The sequence below is a fragment of the Mustela nivalis genome, assembly GCF_964662115.1.
Source record: "Mustela nivalis genome assembly, chromosome: 12".
Taxonomy (NCBI): domain Eukaryota; kingdom Metazoa; phylum Chordata; class Mammalia; order Carnivora; family Mustelidae; genus Mustela; species Mustela nivalis.
In genome coordinates this window covers 49576554-49595835 of record NC_139031.1, presented here as the reverse complement: position 1 = coordinate 49595835, position 19282 = coordinate 49576554, and the positions used below count along the sequence as shown (strand labels likewise).

The 19282-nt window shown below is 36.1% G+C and overlaps 1 protein-coding gene across 4 annotated transcripts in view; it reads left to right on the top strand.

Annotated features, from left to right (window-relative positions):
• The first annotated feature begins 1358 nt into the window (after nucleotides 1–1358).
• The window catches only part of STK31 (serine/threonine kinase 31), an 89091-nt gene continuing 71167 nt past the window's right edge, over nucleotides 1359–19282 (top strand). Inside the window, exons 1-6 of one of the 4 annotated variants that reach the window (XM_082693703.1) lie at nucleotides 1359–1583; nucleotides 3203–3249; nucleotides 3336–3388; nucleotides 11655–11753; nucleotides 16492–16566; nucleotides 18041–18199. In XM_082693703.1, coding sequence (XP_082549829.1) covers nucleotides 1555–1583; nucleotides 3203–3249; nucleotides 3336–3388; nucleotides 11655–11753; nucleotides 16492–16566; nucleotides 18041–18199 — 462 coding nt within the window. In that variant the 5' untranslated portion in view covers nucleotides 1359–1554. Of the gene's footprint in view, nucleotides 1584–1616; nucleotides 1714–3185; nucleotides 3250–3335; nucleotides 3389–11654; nucleotides 11754–16491; nucleotides 16567–18040; nucleotides 18200–19282 lie in introns of those variants that run through there. The other 3 variants (XM_082693704.1, XM_082693702.1, XM_082693705.1) reach the window with 3 other exon arrangements.

The window sequence follows — 19282 nt, the reverse complement described above, 5'->3', positions numbered from 1 at the left end:
AAAAGATGGTCAACATTTTTAGTTAACAGAAATACAAATTAAAACTATAAGGAGATACCATTTTTATATAAATGTCTGAACTTAAGAACACTGACCATATAAAATAAGGGTGAGGATATGGGCCAACTAGAACTCTTCAACCCCACTGGTGCACATATAAAATAGTAAATCTACTTTGTAAAAACAGCCTAGCAGTTTCTTTTCTTTTCAAGTAGGCTTCACACCCAGCGTGGAAACCAATGTGGGATTTGAACTCACAACCCTGTCTAGCAATTTCCTAATAACTTAAACACACATAACAATATCATCCGACCCACATTCTACTCCTAGGTATTAACCCAGGAGAAATGAAAGCATATTCCCATACAAAGATTTGCACATGATCTTTCATAGCAGCTTTATCTGAAACAATCCCAAACTGGAAACAATCTAAGTATCTATCAAGGGGCACTTGGGTGGCTCAGTTTCTTAATTGTCTAACTCTTTATCCCAGCTCAAGTCTTGATTTCGGGGTCATGAATTCAAGTCCGGTTTTGGGCTCCCCGCTGCAAATGGAGCCTACCTTAAAAAAAAAAAAAAAAAAAAAAAGTTAAAAAAAGTCTAATCAAAAGGTAGATAAATTGGTTATACTCGTGCAATGGAATAGTACTCAGCAATAATAAGCAATAAACTGTCGATACAGATGACAAAATGGATGAATCTCAATATAATGCCGAGTGAAAGAAATCAGAATGTACTCGCGGCATGGTTATCATTAACGTCAAATTCTAGAAAATGCAAACTAATATAGGGTGAGCGAAAGCAGAACCTGTTTATATGAGGTAGGAGGGGGAAGCCAAGTATTTCACAGGGGGATGAGGAAAATTTGGGGTGGGGGATGTGAAGGGAGTGATTGTTACTTTGTGGGGATGTGTATACTATGTTCACTTACCAAATAACGCAGTGTTAATACCTGCAGTTTCTTTCATGTCTATCATACCTTAATCAAGCTGTTGAAAATTAACGGAGATAATTTTCAACTGTTGCGCAGGGTTTGCCACAAAGTATAAGATCTGCATATAACCGCACAGCTAATCTATATTAATTTTTGTCCCTTAGCGTCGTGAAAAAGCTGCAACATGAGAAAGCTCTGATGCCAAGGTTGGGCTGAGAAATGATTGTAAAGGAACTCATCTAAAAATCACATTTTCATTTACTGAATTCACTTTCCATTTGTAAAACGAATACTGAGGATACGTCTAATTTGACTCGTTTAAATCTAAATCAGCGGGAGCACATTTGTAGAGACTATGAAATCCAAACCACTATCTTCGTCATTATTTGAAGGCCTGTAAACAGAACCCACCATCAAGCCAGCTACTAAGGGCCGAAAAGACCCGGAAGTCCCTGGTTCGCGCAAACTCTGTGCGGAGCCCACCACGTGCATGACCCCACCCAGCGGGCCCCTCCCTGCACGCCACCCGCTTCAGGCCCCAGGCTTTGTGGCCACGTGTACTAAGCAGCGGCTCCCAGCAAGCTCTGCAGAGGGTACGGCGCTGTGCGCGCAAGCGCAGCATGGAGCCTGAGCAGCGTCAGTGCGGGCGGTAAGTCTCTTCACGTGCGCGACTGGGGTCTGACGGCTAGCTGCGGTGGCGGGCGGTGGGCTGAGGGTCGAGGGCCCAGTATGTGGGGCCGTGGGCACTTTTCTAGAATTTCTGTGGCGGAAAGTGTGAGGTCAGTAGTAGTCATTGGATAAGTTCGATGCCAGCCGCTTCAAGGACCGTCTTTAACCCATACTGGCCGTTTAGGGTTCCCAAGTATGGGGCGAGGCCCATTTCCTGGCCTTCCTCAGCCTTGGAATCGCCAGCCTACTTCTGAGGGTGATGGGCACCCCAGCTTTTGAGTTGCGGTCCTGGGGAGGCAAAACTGGCTTGCAGGTAACTTGGGCTTGAGTGTTCTTAGTGGAGATGGAGTGGCTCAGGCAAGTAGTGGGGTGGAATTCACCCCGTAAATTTTGTACCATTTAAACTTCAAAATCCCTCATAAAATGGGTGTTGAGGAGCGACCTGGACTCACTCATTCCAGATTCTTGACCTGAATTGTAGTGCCATCTGGTAATCCAGTGTTGTAGAAAATGGATGAAGCATCAGTTTCTTCATAATTATCGTGGCTAAAGTCTTTTTGACCACTTTAAAAATACGTTTTTAAGATGAAACTATAGTTTCTTGGAATTTCCAGACAATTTCAGTTTTTACTAAATTTAAGGCAGTGGCTTCCAGAGAAATAATAGTCTTTCCAGGCAGATTCCAATTTGGTTTTACAACTTTTTGCTCAACTAAAACTTTTTTTTTTTTTTTTTTTTTTACCATTAGTGGAGGAATGATACTTGTTTTGAAGATATATTCATGCAGCTTAATGATGTGAAAAAACTGTTTAAGGTGTAACAAGAATCAGGAGATTAAATTTAAAAAATTTTTTTGACTTTTTCTGTGACAGTGAATTTTTCTCTTTCCATAGTTGAGAGAACATTTGGAACTTTGGTGTAGCACTGTTCTTAGTTAACTTTTAAAGCTTTTAAAAAGTCTGTATTTTCAGTTTCCTTCACAGAACTAACATTTAGGCACTGAAAGTGCAGTATTCTAGTGTATTAATGATAAAATTATAAGCTAGTCAACATTTATTTTGAAACATTTTGGAGTTGGAAAGTATATTATGTAATGAAAATTAGTTTTGATGTAATGGGCAAAATTTGATTCATTTTGCAGTCCTTGATTGCAGGGTATCTTCAAAAGTAGAAACCGTTGTACCTTTTAAATAAAGTTGATTACCAAGGTGAAGTGTTTGTTCTCTATATGTTTGTAGTGTTTGTTTTCATTTGCCCTTTTGGGAGGGCATCAAGTCTTTTGAAAGAATATGCACATTGTTCTGAAATATTGATTTATGTAACTGACCACAGTGTGCCTGGATATTCGCTACAGTGTAAATTTGTAAAAGCTTAGCTGAAGAGGTAATTTCAAACCTAAATTGTGTATGATGCAATTGTAGAGTTTTTATATTCAAATAAAGTTAATTATTAAAGACCTCTGAGGTCATTTTTGATAGACTTTGAAATTTGACTATTTAGGAACAAAACATACTCGTAGGAATTCGAACATTATATAGTCTTTATTCACCTTAAATGGACAGATTATTGAACTTAATTCAAGGTATTGAATTGTTTTAGTTTTTCAGGAATTGTCCAGATGGATGAAGATGTGCATTACAATAAAGGTACTGACACAAAATTATTTTTGGATGTAAGAGCTACATGATCTTGATTAATTTCTAATCTTCATTGCATTTTGATTTGGTTTTAGTTGAAGATGTGGTTGGAAGTCATGTGGAAGATGCAGTAACATTTTGGGCCCAGGTAAATAGTGTGGTTGATTTCCTCCTCCTTCCCCTTCCTCCACTAACCAGGTCCTACCCAACAAAAATAAAAATAAAAACCCCAGAATACAGATATCATTGTCACTCTCAGTGCCTAATTCTTTTTTTTTTTTTTAAGTTTTTAAATTAACGTGTAATGTAGTATTTGTTTCAGAGGAAAGGTCTGTGGTTCATTAGTCTTACACAACTCTCAGCGCTCACCACAACACATTATTTTTCCCAGTGTCCATCACCTAAGCATCTCATCCCCTCACCCTTTCCCCTCCAGCAACCCTCAGTTTGTTTCCTGAGATTGAGAGTCTTCTATGGTTTGTCTCCCTCTCTGCTTTTGTCTTGTTTCATTTTTTCCTCTCTTCTCCTCTGATCCTCTGCCTTGTTTCTTAAATTCCACATATCAGTGAAATCATAATTGTCTTTCTCTGATTGACTTATTATTAGCATAAAATACCCTCTAATTCATCCACATCATTGCAGATGGCAAGATTTCATTTTTGATGGCTGTGTAATATTCTGTTTTATATATTATTTATATATATATAATCTTTATATAGGTATATATACACATATATATACACACACACACACATACCGTATCTTCTTTATGAATGCATCTGTTGATGGACATAGTTTGGCTGTTGTGAACATTTCTGCTATAAACATTGGGGTGCACATGTCCCTTCGGATCACTACGTTTGTATCTTTAAGGTAAATATCCAGTAGTGCAATTGCTGAGTCATAGGGTAGTTCTATTTGCAATTTTTTGAAGCATCTCCCTACTGTTTTCCAGAGTGGCTGCATTAGTTCGTGTTCCCACCAGGATCCACATTCTCACCAGCATCTGTCATTTCCTGATTTGTTTATTTTAACCATTCTGACTGGTGTGAGGTGGTATCTCATTGTGGTTTTAATTTTTTTTCCCTGATGCTGACTGATATTGAGCACTTTTTCATGTGTCTGTTGGCCATTTGGATGTTTTCCTTGCAGAAATGTCTGTTCATATCTTCTGCCTATTTCTTGATTGGATTATTTGTTCTTTGGGTATTGAGTTTGATAAGTTCTTTATAGATTTTGGGTAGTAGCCCTTTCATATGTCATTTGCAAATACCTTCTCCCATTCTGTCAGTTGTCTTTTAGTTTTGTCAACTGTTTACTTTGCTGTGCAGAAGTTTTTTATCTTGATGAAGTCTCAGTAGTTCATTTTTGCTTTTGTTTCCCTTGCCTTTGAGATGTATCTAGGAAAACGTTTCTGTGGCTGAGGTCAAAGAGATTGCTGCCTATGTTTCTTAAGGATTTTGTTGGATTCCTGTCTCATATTTAGGTCTTTCATCCTTTTTGAGACTATTATTGTGTATGGTGTAAGGAAATGGTCCAGTTTCATTCTCCTGCATGTGGTTGTCCAGTTTTCCCAAAACCATTTGTTGAAGAGGCTTTTTCCATTGAATATTCTTTCCTGCTTTGTTGAAGATTAGTTGACTGTAGAGTTGCAGGTCCGTTTCTGGGTTCTCTATTCTATTTCATTAATCTGTGTTTCTGTTTTTATGCCAATACCGCACTGTCTTTCTTGATTACAGCTTTGTAATAGAGCTTAAAGTCTGGAATTGTGATGCCACCAGCTTTGGTTTTCTTTTTCAACATTCCTTTGGCTATTCGGGGTCTTTTCTGGTTCCATGCAGAAGTGCCTAATTATTCTTAGCATTATTTAATGCAAGGCATTATTAGAAGACAAATGGTTACTACCTGAGTTACGAGTAGTGTGTTCATAATACACTGACTTATAAAAGAAAGCAAGAGGGGCACCTGGGTGAGTCAGTGGGTTGGAGCCTCTGCCTTCGGCTCGGGTCGGGTCATGGTCTCGGGGTCCTGGGATGGAGCCCCGGTTTGGGCTCTCCGCTCGGTGGGGAACCTGCTTTCTCCTCTCTCTCGGCCTGACTCTCTGCCTGCTTGTGATCTCTCTCTGTGTGTCAAATAAGTAAATAAAATCTTAAAAAAAGAAAAAAAAAAAAAAGAGGGGCACCTGGTGGCTCAGTGGGGTAAAGCCTCTGCCTTCAGCTCAGGTCACGATCCCGGAGTCCTGGGATCAAGCCCCGCATTGGGCTCTCTGCTCGGCAGGGAGCCTGCTTTCCTTCCTCTCTCTGCCTGCCTTTCTGTCTACTTGTGATATCCATCTCTCAAATAAAATAAAATCTTAAAAAAAGAGAAAGAAATATTATAATTGTGGTTTCAGAATTACACTCAATTTAATACCAATAATCTAGGCTGCATAAATTACTGAAGATGCGAAGATACTGTATTTGTGATGTTACAGCCCCATCTAGGGGTCTTTTATAAGATTGTTTCTTAAAAGATCGTGTGTTTTTAAATGTCATTTTTTTTTTTTAATGGCTTAATTTTGAATTTGAGATACAGTAACTTTTTCTTCATAAAGTGGGAAACACGAGTAGAACATTTAGAGTTTTCTGTCAGACTTCAAGTCAGATAACTTTGCTTAGTTTTAAATATAAAGCAAAACACCTAAATGCTTATATTCCAGAACTTAAGAAGGTGAATCCCTCTAATGCATACAATTACTCACTAATTTTTAATTTTGTGAACTGCATAAGTGGCAGGGAAGAGAATGATGTTTCTATACTTCCTGCAGTGTAAGAACTCTTTTCTGGGGGTGAAGTGAATTGGCAATATGGGAAGTGGAATTTATGAGAAGAAAACTTGTAGAAGAATATGATTAACCCAGAGTTTTTATATCTATGTAGTAAACATTGTAGAAGAGGGATACTCACAGAAAACTTGTGATAAATATGTATCTCTGCTTATGCAGATTTTTTTAAACGGTGCCCACATATTTTCTGCCTGCTATATTGTATGTCAGGTTAGATGATAAATATGTTTAAGATCATAGCTTAAATAAGATTTTCTAGGGACGCCTGGGTGGCTCAGTTGGTTTAGCATTGATTCTTGATTTCGGTGTTGTGAGATCTAGCCCCATGTTGGGTTCCATGCTGGGTGTAGAGCCTGCTTGAGATTCTCTCTCTAAGGGTGCCTGGGTGACACAGTTAGCTAAGCGACTGCCTTTGGCTCACTTTGAGATCCCAGTGTCCTGGATACAAGTCCTGCATCAGGCTGTCTTCTCAGCGGGGAATCTACTTCTCCCTCTGACCCTTCTCTCTCTCTCAAACAAGTAAAAAAAAAAATACCAAAGTTTAAAAAAAAACATTCTCTAACCTTTCCCCATCTCTTAAAAAAATTTTTTTTCTAGATCATCACTGTTCAATAGAAATATGTGAGCCACATAAGGAATTTGAAATTCAGCAGACACATTAAAAAGTAAAAAGAAACAGGTGAAATAAATTTTATTTGATATATTTTATTTAACTCAGTATACCTAAAATATTTCAAAATGCAGTCAGTTCAGAGACATTTACAGGAGTTCTATTTTCCTTTTTCATATTAAGTTTTGAAATCTGGTATAAATTTTATACTTACATATCTCAAATAAGACCATTTATTTTTATTTATTTTTTAAAAAAGATTTTATTTATTTGACATAGAGAGATCACAAGTAGGCAGAGCAGCAGGCAGAGGTGGGGGGGGAATGGGTTCTTCGCTAAGCAGAGAGCCCGATGTGGGGCTCAATCCCAGGACCCTGAGGTCATGACCTGAGCTGAAGGCAGAGGCTTAGGCCACTGAGCCACAGAGGCACGCCCCAGACCAGCTACATTTAAAATGGATTTTGGCTGTTGTATTTGGTCAGTGCAACTGTAGGCTTTGATTTCAATTGACCATTACGTGAAGCTATTGATTGAATTTGGAGCTATTATTTAAACCAGGAATCAGCAAACTTTTCCTGTAAAAGATGAGATAGTAAATATTTTAAGAATAATGGGCCATATAGTCTATAGCAACTGTTCAACTCTGCTCCTATAGTGCAAAGGCATCTATATGATAGTACATAAACATATCGATGGAGCTGTGATCCATTAAAACTTTACTTACGAAATCAAGTGGTAGAGGCCAAAATTTGCCAACCTGTGATTTCAGCCATGAAATTGAGGCCTTGTAGAAATTTAACATGTTAAGAAGTTAGGAAACATTTCATAAATGGCTGAAAATATTAAGGGTTAAAACTACTAATGGCATTCACATGAATGATTTCAAGAAGCAAAGTGTAAAAATTTTTTATTTACTTGAGAGGGAAGGAGGGAGAGAGCGCAAATGGGGGAACAGCAGAGGGAGAAGCTGGTTCCCTACTAAGCGGGGGCCCAGCGGACTTGGGGCTCCATTCCAGGACCCTGGGATCATGACCTGAGCTGAAGGTAGATGTACAAATTGTAAAATTTGATTGGAGTTGGAATGGGTATAAATAAAGAGTAAATAGATTTACAGATACGTGAAAGCAGATCAAGACGAAGATCTGCTCATGTATATTCTCTGCCTTTCTGCCACTATGAATTTCTGCCCTGTAAACCACTTATATGAGTATGCTGCAGAATTTTTGGTAGGCCCAGTGGGATGAGTAACAGATTCCAATTGAAAGGAATAAATAAATAAAGGAATAAAGGAATAAATAAATAAATAAGGGAATCTTAAGTGTTTGACATTCACCTTTATTTGAAAGAAGGAGCTTCCCTTTATTTCAGTCCAGATAACTATAAGATTTAATGCAGAGTATTTTGGTGTATTCTGAACTTTAGAGGTTTAATTCTGGGGCTTTACTCACAAAGACTGCCTGTAATGTGCTTTGGATCAGTTTAAAGTCAGTTCCCTTTTTTACTCTGTAGTGATACTGATACTCATCATCATTCTTTGGAATGGCTCTTTCAGAGTTTCTTTTCAGTCATCAGAGATAATCATGTTCTTTCTAGCCTTACTCAATATTTTGCTGATATATTTTTAAGATTATATAAATATACTTAATTATTTGGGAATAACTTTAGACTTGAAGGATGTAAAATTAATACAGTTTTTCTTTTTAAAAAAATTTAATTTAAATTCAGTTTAGTTAACATATAATGTGTTATTAGTTTCAGAGATTCATCAATCTTATATAATAATACCCAGTGCTAATTATATCATATGCTCTCATGTGATCTCATGTACATCATGTGATATGCCCATCACTCAGTTATCTCAACCCTCTCCCTTCCAGCAACCCTCAGTTTGTTTCCTGAGATTAAGAGCTTCTTATGGTTTGCTTCCTTCTCTGTTTTTATCTTATTTTATTTTTCTTTCCCTTCTTCTATGTACATCTGTTTTGTTTCTTAAATTCCATATCTGAGTGAAATCATACTGTTGTTTGTTTTTCTCTGACCAATGTTGGTAAGCATAATACCTTCTAGTTCCATACATGTCATGGCAGGTGGCTGTATTTCATTTTTTTGATGGCTGAGTAATATTCTTGTGTGTGTGTGTGTATGTATACCTTTATACATATATATGTACATTATATAGTCACATATATAATTTTATCCATTCATCTGTTGATGGACACCTGGGCTCTTTCCATATTTTGTCTTTTGTGACATTACTGTTATAAACAGTAAAAATCTATGTTTTTGTATAGATTGAATCTATATTTTTGTATCCTTTGGGTAAATACCTCATAATGCAATTGCTGGATCATAGGGTAGTTCTATTTTTAACTTTCTGAGGAAACTCCATACTGTTTTCCAGAGTGGCTACACCAGTTTGCATTCCTACCAACAGTGTAAGAGGGTTTCCTTTTTTCTGCATCCTTGTCAACATTTGTCATTTCCTGAGTTGTTAATTTTTGCCACTCTGACTGGTGTGAGATGGTATCCCATTGTAGTTTTTTTTTTTTTTTAAAGATTTTATTTTTTTATTTGACAGAGAGAAATCACAAGTAGATGGAGAGGCAGGCAGAGAGAGAGAGAGGGAAGCAGGCTCTCTGCTGAGCAGAGAGCCCGATGTGGGACTCGATCCCAGGACTCTGAGATCATGACCTGAGCCGAAGGCAGCGGCTCAACCCACTGAGCCACCCAGGTGCCCCCTCCCATTGTAGTTTTGATTTGTATTTCCACAATGCCAAGTGATGTTAAGCATTTTTTCCATATGTCTGTTAGTTGTTTTGTTAGTACAGTCTCTCTTTATATTCTTTTTTTTTTTTTAAAGATTTTATTTATTTATTTGACAGAGAGAGAGATCACAAGTAGACAGAGAGGCAGGCAGAGAGAGAGAGAGGGAAGCAGGCTCCCTGCTTAGCAGAGAGCCCGATGCGGGACTCGATCCCAGGACTCTAAGATCATGACCTGAGCCGAAGGCAGCGGCTTAACCCACTGAGCCACCCAGGTGCCCCTCTCTTTATATTCTTATCTAGCTTCACTTACTGCTAACATTTTACATAACCATAATACAGTTATCAAAGCCAGGAAATTAACACTGGTATCGTGCTATTAACTGCAGCTCTTAATCAAATTTCAGCACTTTTTTTCATTGCCTTTTTTCTGCTCCAGGATTCTACATTGTATTTCATTGTTATGTATTTTTAGTCTCCTCTGGCTTTTGATAGTTCTTTTATTTATCCTTGTCCTTCATGACTTTGACATTTTTGATGAGTAGTGGTCAGTTACTTTATAGAATATCACTATGGTTTTTCATAAGTGGATTGGCAGTAATACTATAGAAGTGTTACTGTGTCCTTGTTAGTGTATCATATTGGGGATTCATGATCTTGGTACAACATTTGATAATACTGAGCTTGCTTCAGTTGATTAAGGTGCTCACTGCTGGGATTCTTCACTTTATTATTATTATTTTTTAAAAAGATTTTATTTATTTATTTGACAGACAGAGATCACAAGTAGGCAGAGAGGCAGGTAGAGAGAGCGGAGGGGGGAAGCAGGCTTCCCCCTGAGCGGAAAACCCCAATGCGATGCGGGGCTTGATCCCAGGACCCTGAGATCATGACCTGAGCTGAAGGCAGAAGCTTTAAACCCACTGAGCCACCCAGGCACTCCTGGGTTTCTTCACTTTAAAGTTACTCTTCTTTTTGTAATTAATAAATGTTTTAGAGGGAGATACATTGAAATTATCTTAATTTTCCTCAACTTTTCATCCACGAATTTTATTATTTATTACTGTGGTCTTTTCCTAAAGATTTTCTCTCATTCCTTCTGCATTTATTAATTGGAATTCCTCTCTAAGGAAGAACTATATCTTCTCCATTCATTTATTAAATTACTGAAATTAATATGGACTCATGGCTATTTATTCAATGGGTTATAATCCAGTACTATCACTATTTTGTTGTTTGAATTGTTCTAGTTTTGGGCATCAAGAGATGTTCACTTTGGCTCCTGTGCCCTTTAAACATGTCTCCGTTTCTTTCTTGAGCATTTCCTTACTTTCTGGTACCACCAGGAGTTCCAGGATCATCTTTTATTTCCCTGTCCTGGTCCTGATAACTACTGCTTTCCAAGGAACTCTGATTACTTTTATTGGAGAATGGTATTTAGAAATCAATAATAGGGCACTGGATGTGCTTATTGCTACTGGAGTGTCATTGTTTCTAGGCCCTCTTAGCAGACAGATCTGGGAAATATATATGTCTAAAAACTTAGACATATACACATCTCTCTGTGTGTCTTCCTTTCATATATGCATATATTATACACACAAACATGCGTACTGTGAGTTAATACAAATGCCGTCCAATTGGAATCTGACCGTGTAGTTTCATACTAGCCTTCTCCCCTTTTTTGTAATTTCTTTCTCCCTGCTTTCATTATCTGTGGTATTTGTTTAATCCTAGTGTACACCTATAGGAGTTTCAAAATTGTTAGCCTATACCCATGAGAAATGAATTTACTAACTAGTTTGTCTTATTTGTGTATAGAGGATTATATACATTTTGAATTTTTTTACATCTGTTTTCTTTATACAATAAAAAATATATGAGAAGACTTAGGTCATTTGACTAAAATATGCTGTCTATTTTGAGCAATTAGAATTTGATCTAAAGTACAATCCAGAGATAATTGTTTGAATTTACCTCCTCTTATGATGTAATAGTATTTGGTAACTTATTTTGAATTCCAAGTAATTTGAACTCACTGCAAAGTAAAAATTTTCTTATAAAGAACTCATTTGAAATATAAAAACACTGGTCCAAGAATTTGATTTAATTTCTAATGTTCAAAATCTTAAGTATTATGCTAATAGAACTTTCAATTATATAACACTGTCAGATAATAATTTACTAAGTCTTAAAATGTAGTTACTCTTTCTTCCAGAGTATTAATAGAAATAACGATATTGTGAAGATTGGTTGCTCATTGTCTGAAGTTTGTCCCCATGCCAATTCAGTTTTTGGGAATCTTGATCCAAAGAAGGTGAGCCTATTCTTGGATATAATTATTCCATCTCTTTTGATAGCTTTCTTATGTCTTAGATTTTATAACCGTTGGAATTTTTGATGTATTTGAGAAGAAGAGGCAAATTTTTAGAATTTACGTAAGCTGTAGTCATAGTAAATTTATTCTTTTAAAAATACTTATGGACCAGGTACTGTGGTAAGTAGTGAGTATATAGTGGTGAACAAGATAATCCTTGCCTTTGATACTGATTGACCAAAAAAAAAAATCTGTAAACATAATCTTTATGGAGATGAGTTTGATGATCTTTTTCTCTTTTTTTTTTAAATTGAGGTATAACTTAAGTACAGTAATGTGTTTGTGTCTTAGCTGTACAGCTTCATTATTTTTACATATGAATGCATCTATATAATCACTACCCAGATCGAGATACCATTTTATCTTCCTGGAAAATTCCTGCAGGCTTTTTCTCAGTCAATCCTTGGTCAGTAGTTCTTCTACAAGAGTTAATTATTAGTCTGACTTTTGTCACCATATTTTCACTTGCCTGTTCTTAAATCATGCAGTATTTATTCTTTTGTGTGTATCTGGTTTCTTTAGTTCAACAGAATTTCTGAGATTCTTCCATATTATTGTGTGTATTGGTGTATTGGTAGTTTGTTCTTTTTTAAGCTATGCAGATTTCATTGTGTAACTACACCACAGTTTATTGTCCTTCGATGAACATTTGGATTGTTTGCAGTTTTTGGCTGCTGTGAATTAAGCTACTATGAAACACTTATACAGCCTTTTGTTGGATGTATTAACCTAATTCTTTGTAGTATATATCTAGGAGTAGAATTGCTAAGTCATACAGTAGGCATGTTTTACTTCGGTTATACTGGCCAAATAGTGTGGCAAAGTATTGAACCAGTTTTCATTCTTACCAGCAAAGGATGATAGTGATGAGGATAGTGATGGGGATTAAATTTTAATTTTAAATTTAAATTAAAATTTAAGGAGGCATTCTAAGGCATACCTCAGAGTGCCTTTTTAAATATTGTGCCATGAATGTCTTGTTTGCGTTACCCAGCTCAAAGCTCTGTTTATTTACTTATTTTATTTTATTTTTTTTATTTACTTAAAAATTTTTTTTTAAAGATTTTATTTTATTTATTTGACAGAGATCACAAGTAGGCAGAGAGGCAGGCAGAGAGAGAGGAAGGAAAGCAGGCTCCCTGCTGAGCAGAGAGCCCAAAGCAGGGCTTAATGCCAGGACCCTGGGAGCTCAAGGCAGAGGCCTTAACCCACAGAGCCACCCAGGCGCCCCTATTTACTTATTTTAAAAAGATTCATTTATTTTTTTGAGAACGAGAGAGCGAGAAAGAGCATTCAAGCACGAGCTGGGGAGGGGCAGAAGGAGAGGGAGAAGCAGACCACCCTGCTGAGCAGGGAGTCCAATGTGGGGCTCTGTCCCAGGACCCCACGGTCATGACATGAGCAGAGGCAGATGGTCAACCCCCTCAGGCTTCCCAGCTCTGGTTATTTAAATGAAAGGGCTAGATCTTATATTTTGATATGTAATTAGGTGGTTAAAATAGTAAGATGAACAAATATATCTTAACATATATGTAAAATTAGTGTAAATGTAAAATTATTTTCAGGAGATCCATGTTAAAGAGTATTGGGAAGGAAGTCTTTCTTACTCTTTACCTTTTTGATGCACTTTGATTTTCTTTTAATAATGGGCTTTTATTGGTTTTATTTTAAAGTAATTAAAACCCCAATGGCTTATATAAAAATGTGTGAAAAGAAGAAATTAGAAGGAAAGAATGTAGCTTAGCATTGAACATTAGAATGGATAAGGGAGTATAATTTGTAAATTTATAGGGTTTTTAAAAACATCTTTGTAGCCTCTAATTGTGGTTAGTAGGGTTAGAAATTAAGATATACCCACTTTTCCTCTTTTGAGTACAAAATACTTGCTTTACAAAAATTTCAAGCTAGTTTCAATAATGGATTTATTATTATAAATGATTACTCAGCCACCTCTGGTTACTTACGAATGCATTATAGTTTGAAAATTTTCCAGGGATAGACTGGTTCTCTTACTCTCATCATGTAGGCGGGTAATGGGCTATAAATAGTGGAGCTGTGAGGGGAAAAGATTGAGACCAAGGACAATTGGATTGAATATATAGTTATGCCTGTGTTTTTATTTACTTTTTTTTTTTTTAAGATTTTATTTATTTACCTGTGAGAGACAGAGAGAGAGAGAGAGAGAGCATGGACAGAGAGGGAGAGGCAAGGCAGACTCCCTGCTGAGCCGGGAGCCCGATGTGGGACTCAATCCCTGGTTCCCCTGGGATCATGACCTGAGCTGAAGGCAGGCACTTAACTGACTGAGCCATGCAGGAGCCCCTCTCTGTTTTATTTTATTTTTATTTATTTTTTTAAAAAGATTTTATTTATTTATTTGACAGACAGAGATCACAAGTAGTCAGAGAGGAAGGCAGAGAGAAAGGAGGAAGCAGGCTCCCTGCTGAGCAGAGAGCCTGATGCGGGGCTAGATCCTGAGACCCTGGGATCATGACCTGAGCCCAAGGCAGAGGCTTAATCCCCTGAGCCACCCAGGTGCCCTTTTTACTTTTATTTTTTAAAAATTTTTTTAAAAAGATTTTATTTATTTATTTGATAGAGAGATCACAAGTAGGCAGAGAGGCGAAGGAAGCAGGCTCCCTGTTGAGGAGAGATCCCAGTGTGGGGCTCGATCTCAGGACACTGAGACCATGACCTGAGCTGAAGGTAGAGGCTTAACCCACTGAGCCACCCAGGTGCCCCCTCCTCTGTGTTTTAAAGACAAATCTCTTTGGGATAGACTTGTATTTTATTTTATTTTTATTTTTTTATTTTTTTATTTTTTTTAAGATTTTATTTATTTATTTGACAGACAGAGATTACAGGCAGGCAGAGAGAGAGGAGGAAGCAGGCTCCCTGCTGAGCAGAGAGCCCGATGCGGGGCTCGATCCCAGGACGCTGAGATCATGACCTGAGCCGAAGGCAGCGGCTTAACCCACTGAGCCACCCAGGCGCCCCATAGACTTGTATTTTAATGGTTGTGATTTATTCATTCTAACAGAGTCAGGAGCTTCAGATTCTTCAACTTTGTTGAGTGCCAGCTCTATTTCTGGATTTCTAAGTACCCCCACCCCTGCCTAGACAGGGTTGCAGTTATATCCCATTTCTGTCACCTGTCTTATATTGAATTGTTAAATTTATTGATGTATTATTACAAAGTCTTAACTAAAGGTAATGTGACCTTTTGCAGAGCTTGAAATTGATTAGGGTTGTTGATTATCAGCTGTTTTGCTACTGAAACTTTTTGCTTGCTGAAAAATGTAGTTAGATGGTTGGGAGAGTGTACCATGCTATTTGTGCCCTCTCTTAGCCTCCAGTTGTTGAGTGTTAGCTGAGGGAACCAGAGTTAAGTGCTAATTGAACACACATATCCTTTGTAACATTTGCTTTGTTAGATATCCATTGTGTGTCTGAATTGATTTGTACTTGGTTGCTTTGGGGAGTTGAGGATTTTTATATTTAATATATGTATGTCTTTTGCTTCAGAATCTCTGAATTTGTCCTACCTCAAGTGATACACCTAAAAGTAATTTTTATACTTCTCTTAAAGCAGTGTTCCTCAGTCTTTGGTTATGCCTTTTAAGGCATTTTTTCCCCTAATGGTTCTTCTCCCCTCAAGATTTATTACCACCACAAATATCCTATATATCTGTTTATGTTGTCAGTTAGGTTTGAACTTTGAAGGGATACAAACCATTGTAATATTGAAGACATACCCCACTCCTGAACCAGTTTTCATTCCTTGGGAATAACATTTCCCCCACTGAGAATGTATGATTTAAAGTTGTTATCAACCTAGGGTGATTTGTATCCCCCACTCTCACCCCCAGGTGATATTTGGCGATGTCTAGAGACATTTTTGGTTGCCACAACTGGAGAGGGTGTTATTGGCATCTTGTACGTAGAGGCCTGGGGGGATGGTGCTAATTATCTTATAGTGCACAGGACACAGAGAGCCTCCACCCCATTTCCCTGCCAAAGAATTATCCTGTCTCAAAATACCAATAGTGCTGAGGTTGAGAAATTGAAATTTTCCTTTGTTTTTAAAATTAAACATAACTAAAATATAAACAAATGAAAATTCAGTATTAAGGATATTATCAAATTTAATTTTATTCATTTAATAACAGAGCCTTTATATATAAAGTAAAAGTATAAAAATCTTTCTTGTCTGGTAGGACACATGGATCACACATGGTTGAGAATCAGACTGAAGTGTCATGTACTTGGCATGTTTATATTTTAAGAATAACTAATTGTACTATTTATGTTTTTAGACATTAAAGCAGCATGATTTTAAGACTTTGATGCTTATCCTTTTTTTTTTTGAATTTTATTTTTATGTCTTTTCCTCTTTTTTTTTTTTTTTGGTTCTGGTGGGAAGGCAGAATTGCATTATGGACTCTGAAGTCAGATTGCCTGACTTTGTATCCTGGTTCTGTTGCTTACTGGCTTATGTCTTTGGGTGTATAAATGGTGAAAACAATGTATCTGCCTCATATGGTTGTGATAATAAGTTATTATATATAAAATGCTTATTGTCAAATAATAAGTGCTTAATAAATAACCATTATTCTGATCTACTTAGTGTGCTTTGAATTATTAAAATGCTAACTAATATTTCTTTTTCTCTTTATAGATTTATGGCGGATTATTTTCTGAAGATAAATGTTGGTACAGATGCAAAGTACTGAAAATCATCAATGATGAAAAGGCAGGAACAAGTGTTCAGTTTTTTTTGTTTTGTTTTGTTTTTTGCCCTGAGTAATGATTATTTTGGGTCCAAGAATTGATGCTTATTTAGCTCTTCATTGCTTATACATAGTAGTAATAATATCTGGTTCAATTGAACTTATAAATTGATTAATCATGTTTTTCCCCCTGGCGAAAAAATATGAATTAATTTAAAAAATCCAGGTCAGATTCAGGAATATTCTTCTGAATTTAAGTTGTCATATAATCACCGCAGATTGTCCAAGAGTAGATGATATAATTTGTAGATTATGTTTGCTGACCAGTGGTTCTTCATCATCATGTTTGGTTTTTGCTAAGTAACTTTTAAAAGTTGATCCTTTTAAAATTGAGTGGGAAAAGAACATTTGATCTATCCTTAAAAGTCCTTTCTATCTTTTGCTTAGTTGGTTTGCATATGGTTAATGAAGATTGACTTGTTGCTTTTCATACTTTGGTTAAATGTGAAGAATTTTCTTTGTGTTTAGCTATTTGAGTTTTTACATTAAGAACGTGAGGGAGATTTTAAGGGAATTTGTGGAGATAAGATTCTGAATACCTGATGGCAATTGTATATAGCAGGCTGTGTAAAAGCATCTCTGTAGGCTTTCCTTTACTGTTTTGTTCCTATATCTGCTTTATAGGACTTAAAATATTTCTCATGTGTGTATATTTTAAAGATATTTTTTCTTAGGGTAATAAGGAAATGGTGAGATAAAGTAATTCGAGTAACGCTCAGAATAACTTTTTAAAAAAAATCCATGATTTATTACTGTCCAAGGTAATGGTTTATCTTAGTGAAATAGATCCTTCTAAATTAGACGTTTTCCTCACAATTTGACAACTGAAGATGATATATTGTGTTGGCTTTTGCCTTGACTTTAACTTTTTTAAATTAAGGAGCAAGATGGCTTTTGATGTTGGGATAATCTTCTTTTCTTTTTGATTTCCAAATAGATACAGAGCTGAAGGTGAGGGTAACCTTGATTCATTTCCTAGATTTAACACTTGGGTTGGGTTTAATTTTACCCAAGGAAGTTTGATAATTTTGACATTGTTTTCATATTTTACTGTTTCCAATTTGAATTTAGGAATGTTGATTGATTTTAACATTCAAGATAGGAGAGGCCATTAGCTTCATAGATTTTTGTTTATTTAAATACCAGCTGTTTGAAAAAAAAAAAAACAAACCATAATGAAAAATGGTACTATTGGAAATAGTGCTGTTGGTAACTAGTTAACTAGTACCAAACAGTGATTACTGGGATCTCATGGACCATGGATTTTCTTTATTTTGAGAATATTGTTGGAGGTCTTGTTTCTAAATACATTTTGTCAATTTGCGGTAAAATGCCCTGAGGTAATTACGGTAATTAACAGACAGCAGTAAATGGATGGTTTCCTTGGAGATGTTTAATCTAAATTCTGTGTTAGTATTTGTCTCATTTTTTTCCCAGTGTCTGGTGAGATACATTGACTATGGAAATACCGAAATTCTAAATCGATCTGATATAGTTGAGATTCCTTTGGATCTGCAATTTTCTAGTGTTGCCAAAAAATACAGGCTTTGGGGACTACACATTCCTTCTGGCCAAGAAGTTACCCAGTTTGATCAGGCAAGTCACAGACTTAAATATTTTTGTTAATGGAAGTGAAGCTCTGTGTTTGAAACAAAATATAAATGTACTTAAATTTTGCTGATCTTCTTTAATATAAAAGCCTGTATAAATTAGTGAAAAATATGAATTGTAGAATAATTAAAAGTAATTATGTAATAATTTAAAAATATGAGTTACATAATGATTCAAAAGCAATTATTTGTGCTCATCTTTGCTAGGTAAACATTCGTGATCAGAGTTGCATGTGTGTATGTATTTGCATAATAAGTGTAAATAATTTCTTCTCATATAAAATCTTAGAAGAGCCTCTTATGATGGAAAAAATGATAAATATAATTATTGTTATCTTTTGGTTTTGAGAGAGTATGGTGATCTTTAATCTAGCCCTGGCCATAAATATCACAAAACTGAAATTAGTGGAGTTGTGACTTTATCAGATTTTTAGCATTTTGGCAAGGGTTCAAACTGTTTGGTGTCATAGTTTTCAATGATGTTCTATTATCTAGATTCGAGTTTGTATCCCTTTCTATTAAATTTTGGATTAGTAACCTAATTCTGCACCATCTGATAATTTTACGGGTAGTCTTATGGGAATTCTACCTCCTTTTAAATCTCCTGTGCGATAATGATTTTCTTTTGGTGGGTGTTAATGCTATTGAGATATTATTGATAAGTAATCAGATTTGTATTTTTTTATTTAGCAACTCAAATGACTTATGTGAAAAAATGATTTAATCAGTAACTGTGGAATGGTAAAATTCAGAAACATATTTGCCTCTTTTCTGTTTGTTTTGTTTTGAGAATCTTGGAAGTTCGGTGTAGTTTTGTCTGCAGTTTAATTACCTATAAGAAACATTTCTGTACTTAGGACTTAGACCTTCCTAAGTATAGAGTAAAGCATAGCTATTATTGTAAAATTATATCCCTAAATTTCTGGTTTAAAATCTGAAGTTTTTTTTATTAATCTAGATGTTTTGACCAAGGTAGAGGATTGTTTTAAATTTCTTGTATGCCTAGAACCCTAGAATGTTAAATTTACTGACCTTAGAATTCCCCTGCTCTCACCTTGTTTTTTTTATA